General features: G+C 61.4%; 1 protein-coding gene across 1 annotated transcript; it reads left to right on the forward strand.

Moving 5' to 3' along the window:
* The first annotated feature begins 2,093 nt into the window (after positions 1 to 2,093).
* VENTX (VENT homeobox) lies at positions 2,094 to 4,402 on the forward strand. Its single transcript, XM_021703848.1, has 3 exons — positions 2,094 to 2,325; positions 3,780 to 3,940; positions 4,016 to 4,402. The coding sequence occupies exons 1-3, from the start codon at positions 2,094 to 2,096 to the stop codon at positions 4,400 to 4,402; spliced, it is 780 nt and encodes a 259-aa protein (XP_021559523.1).
* The last annotated feature ends 572 nt before the right edge of the window (positions 4,403 to 4,974 follow it).

The raw sequence follows: 4,974 nt of genomic DNA on the forward strand, positions 1-4,974 counted from the left end.
GGGGGGAGGTCAGCGGTCAGAGCCAAGGCCACACTCGGAGGAAGGCGGCGGGAGCGGCAGAGGGGCAGCAGACCCGGGGTGCACGTCCCAGAACCAGGGCGGGGGCAGGGTCTGCAGCCCCAGAGTGAGGAAGCTGAGGGCCGGCGCGGACTCGAGCTGCGGGAGAGAGGGAGGGACCCAGACGGCAGCGGGGAGGGGAGGGGAGACCCTAGTGGGTGAGGGGAGGGGGCCCTGAGCCCAGGGCGGTGCTGAAGGGCGGGGTCCACCCCAGGCTCGGCTAGCAGCCGGGGTGGGGGGGGGCGGTTCGGGTAGGGGAGGGTGTAGGCAGGAGGGCCCCCTTAGGGAGGACTCTCCTGGCAAGCTGCGGGATGGGGCCCTGAAAGATTCGAAGTGAAGAGAGCATAAAACTGCGTTTGCAAAGGTGCGGCGCTCTGCGCCGCGGCAGCACTAATTTCTGCACTTCATCAGTGAGTGCTGCCGAGCTCACGACGCGCTCGTTCCCGACGAATGCTCCCCTCGAGGATGCTTCTGGGGCCGGCTCTGCGCGGCCGGAGCGATCGTGGGACGCTACTCCCCGGAGTCCGGCTTGTGTGGCGCCGCCCCCCACCCCACCTCCGTGGGTCGGGCAGGCCCCCACCAGCTGGGCCCTGTCGCCGCGGCGCTAGGAACCTGCCCCACAGGCGTCCTTAGAGCAGTCCCGGGGACCTCACTGCCACACCAGCACACGCTGCGGGGACCCGCGGGGACCGGTGGACCAGCTAGGATGGCGCAGAGGCGTCGCGGTCCCTCCTCTGACCCTTCACGGGCCGGGGTCAGCGCCTGCCGGTTCCCGCTGTGCCCGCCGGAGTCAGCTCCCACATCACCCCCTGCCCGGCTGGAGAGTCTCAGAAGGCGGGGTTGGGGGTGTTAATCCCCGCCAGGCCCGAGGGGCCTTTGATCCTGCTGGGCGGGGCGGGCACAGAGGCTGGCGGTCCCGCCCAGGCTGGCGCCGGCGCCCCCGGGAGTCGGGCGGTGGGCTGGGGCAACCACACCCCCTGGCGGGGGAGGTCGCCCTGGACCCAGCACGCGCTGGTCCTTGGGGTCATGTCCTGGAGAAAGAGGTGGTGGCCACCTGAGGATGCAGGAGGGGTGCATGACCCTAAAGGGAGCCTGCAGCCTTCCTGGAGCAGCGGTGTCCGGAGGCCTATACCCCCTTGAACCTGGGGCTCCAGCACCCCTGGCGGCTCTGGGCCCCTGCTGGCCACAGTGGGGGCAGTCTTGGGGGACGGGGAGGACAGCGGTTCCTCAGTCCTTCCTGCTGGGGTCCTCTTGGGAGCAGCAGGGAGGAGTCCATACTCCCAGCGGGCAGACACCCCTCCCTCCTGTCACTGGAATCTGGCTCTATGGCACCAGAGTGAAGTGGGGGGGAGGATGGGGTTGTGGGGGGGCCACTGAGTATAATCTGAGAGGGAGTGGCCAGTTGGAGCCAGTGGGTGCTCCCTGTCTGCCTGGTTGCAGTCCCCGTCCAGGAATGCCTGCCCTCTGTTCCTACCCTGCCGGACAGCCAGAAGCAGTGGACACCTGCCCTGGGAGCCCCCCGTCCTAGGAACAATAATGCGGACTCCCCCTACTTGAAGCAGGTGTGCACACCTGTCACCTTTGGCACTGCAGATCCCCACGGGGCGGGAGACGAGGTGGCTCCGCACCCCCAAAGGACAAATCTCCAGCATGGGTGCTAAACTGGGAGGGGGCCAGCCCTGGTGGGGGTGGGGGGCGATGAACGGATGTGACAAGTCCTCAACCAGCACATCTCCCTGACCGGTGGCCACAGCCCCGCCCCTTTCCAGACATCTTGGAGCCGGGGGAGGTGTGAATGGCCTCCTTTGTGCCTCTGAATTGAAGCAATTAGGTGCTACTTATCTGGGGGTGGGGGAGGATTTAAGCCATCTACGCAAAGCCACCTCCCACTCCCTCCTCCTGAGCTTATAAACGCAGCTCGGCTCTGCTAAACCTGCGGAGGACCTCGTGCCTTACTCCCACCGTCTGTTCTGCGGAGGACCCTGTACCTAACCCCCATCATCTATCCTGTGAGCCCTGAGGCTGGCCCCACAGGCATGTCTCCCTCCTCTACCCTGCCCAGTGTCCGCCAGCCATCCAGCTTTGGCTCAGTGGACTGGCTTTCCCAGAGCAGCCGTGTGCGGCCGTCACACACCTCCAGGCCCGCTGAATTCTCTTGGAGGAGTCTCTCTGCTCCAGCCAGGGTGTCCAGCAGCAGGGAGCTCCCTCAGACTGTGGGCATGGGGGAGAAGTCCTCAGAAGTGTCTTCGCCAGGGACGCCCACGGCTGGTAGGTCTGCGGATGGGTGGGGAGGATGCTCCCTTCCTTCCCGGACTGGGATGGGAGCCGGGGAGGGTTCAGTGGGGATGCCTTGACTGGGGTTGGAGTTGGGGACATTCTTACACGGGCTGGGGTTGGAGGTTTTACCTGACCCCTCTGGCAAGTAAACACTTGCTCTCAGAAGCAAAAGCCAGCAGGGAAGTTTTCCCTCTTCAAGCCCCTTGGGGCTCCTCTTCCCCACCCACCTCCTGGGAGGGCTGGCTTCTGGCCCTGGCCAGGCCACCTCTGGATTCCAAGCGTCAGCACCGCAGGCTTGCCCCACCTCCTCACTGTGAACCCTAACTCCGACCTTCGCCCCTTGGTGCAACTGGCTTTCCAGTTCTGCAGTAAGTCCTGGGGGCCCATTTCCACAGGCGTCACAGGGCTCTGGACACACATGTCTTAAAGCTTGTAAAACCTGCCCGGTTCAGGGGGGTCGGTGTGGTTCTTCCCTCAAAGTGGGGCACCTTGGCACAGCATCCAGATTTCAGCCTGTTCACAGTGGACCTGGAGCCCTGCGGGTTTGGCTCGAGGGCAGCCCTGCTCTCCTGTGCTTAGGAATTCCCAAAACCTTCTGTGCCTGGACTCCTGGAGGTCCTGGTGGCTTCCTAAACTCTGTCTAACCCTTGTCGTTTGCTGACGAGAGTTTTCTCGGTCTGTCTTCATGTCTTTGGGATGTAATCATTACTTTTAGCTTTAAAGTCCTACGTAGTCAGAAGTGGGGTTGATATTATCTGTTTTCATTTTTGAAGAAGTTTAATCTTATGGAAAAATTTTATACTTCAATGAAGTAAAATTTTAAATTTATTCTCTGCAACCAGTGCCCCCTCCTCAAAAACCCCAGCCAATCATCCCCGCATCCAAATCCTTCATGCCGACTAGTTACACCCTACCCCCCACCCTGTCTGAAGCAAAGCCCCTCTTGTCTTCCCAACACTTCCAGGTAAGTGTTAAAATTCATTTTGTGCAAACTGCTTCCCCCACAAAGAGCCAGGGTCCCGGGATCCAGCCCCGCATCGGGCTCCCCGCTCGGCGGGAGGCCTGCTTCTCCCTCTCCCACTCCCCTGCTTGGGTTCCCTCTCTCGCCGTGTCTCTCTGTCAAATAAACAAGTAAAATCTTTAAAAAAACAAAACAAAACAAACTATTCCATCTGCAGTCCTCTTTCTCCAATATTCGCGTCCCCAGACTCCACCCCACACTTGAGCTGGCAGGGGAGGAGGGGGCTCTGCCTCGATCCACACTTGTGCCCAGACCCGGTGGGACAGCAGAGCAGAGAGCTTCTAGAAAGGGGAAGCCTGAGCCGGGGGGGCCGCCTGCTCGTGCGGAGGCCCCGGCCGTTCCTCTCGTCCCCGTGTCTGCGGCGGCCTGCAGAACTTGTGGCCTTGTATCCCGAGGGATTCAGTGCCCTTCTGTCCTTCCTCAGGGTGGAGCAAGGAGGCAGACGCCCTGCGGGCTCCCCGCGTGCGCACGGCCTTCACCGCGGAGCAAGTCAGCACCCTGGAGAGCGCCTTCCAGCACCACCGCTACCTGGGCCCCCTGGAGCGCCGGAGGCTGGCCCGGGAGATGCGGCTCTCGGAGGTGCAGGTGAGGGGCCAGGCCGGGGTGGTGGCGGGACATGCGGCCCTTCTTGCCCCTGCTCTGATCGAGTTTTTCCCGCAGGTAAAAACCTGGTTTCAGAATCGTCGAATGAAACACAAACGCCAACTGCAGGACTCCCAGCTGAGCAGCCCCCTCTCTGGAGTGCTCTATCCACCGGTGGCTTTCCGCCCACCCCCCTCCGCCCTGGGCAGTGGCTTGCTGCTGTGCCCTTGGGCATCCCCGCCTGGGCCTCCAGCTCTGGGACAGCGCCCTGGGTCCTTTTGGGATCTCTGCCAAGTGGAGCAAGCCTCCCTGGCCTTGGCGTGGGCCTCGTGCAGCCGGCAGCCTCTGATGTGCTGTCTCCCAGACCCTGGGGGCCAGGCACACACGCTGGGCCCGGCCTTGTCCAGGGGGCCCTGGGACCTGTGTGCCTGCCCCAGCCCGGGGACGCCTTTTGAGGAGGTGTGATACGCCAGAGGCCTGGGCTGGAGCAGGAGCGTGTCAGATGCTGCCATCCCACGCAGAGCTGTTCACCATTCATTTCCATCCCAGCCACACCAGGTGTGAGCCGTGTGCCCATCCACAGGCGGGACCTGGAACCCTGACCCACCGTAAGATTCTGAGGTTTTGCAGCCACTCCCTCACTGAAAACTACTCCAGGCTTAGTTTAAGAACCAAATGACGGGTCAGTGAACAAAATCAAAAGCCAAAAGTGGACTTGCTGAGTGTTGGGCTTATAGCATATGATTCAATGGTAATTTATTCAGTATAAAGTGTTGGAAAAAATAAAAATGCAGGGGTGCCTGGCTGGGTGGAGCATGCGACTCTTGATCTCGGGGTTGTGAGTTCGAGCCCTGCGTTGGGCGTAGAGCTTACCCTAAGATCTTAAAAAAAAAAAAAATTAAGTTGGAGACTTTCTTGTCCTCTGTGCTTGGAAGCTTTGAGTGTGAACATGGAAACCATGAAGGGATCGAAGGAAGGGAAGTGTGTTTTTATCACCTCGGGGTTTGAGTTCCATGTTCACAATGACCCCAGAGCTG

Source organism: Neomonachus schauinslandi, chromosome 6 (genome assembly GCF_002201575.2).
Source record: "Neomonachus schauinslandi chromosome 6, ASM220157v2, whole genome shotgun sequence".
In the NCBI taxonomy this organism is placed as follows: domain Eukaryota; kingdom Metazoa; phylum Chordata; class Mammalia; order Carnivora; family Phocidae; genus Neomonachus; species Neomonachus schauinslandi.

Coding starts and splice junctions, on each gene's coding strand:
- VENTX (XM_021703848.1), top strand. CDS start 2,094: ATGTCTCCCTCCTCTACCCTGCCCAGTGTCCGCCAGCCATCCAGCTTT. Junction 2,326..3,779: donor GCCAGGGACGCCCACGGCTG/GTAGGTCTGCGG, acceptor GTCCTTCCTCAG/GGTGGAGCAAGGAGGCAGAC. Junction 3,941..4,015: donor TGCGGCTCTCGGAGGTGCAG/GTGAGGGGCCAG, acceptor TTTTTCCCGCAG/GTAAAAACCTGGTTTCAGAA.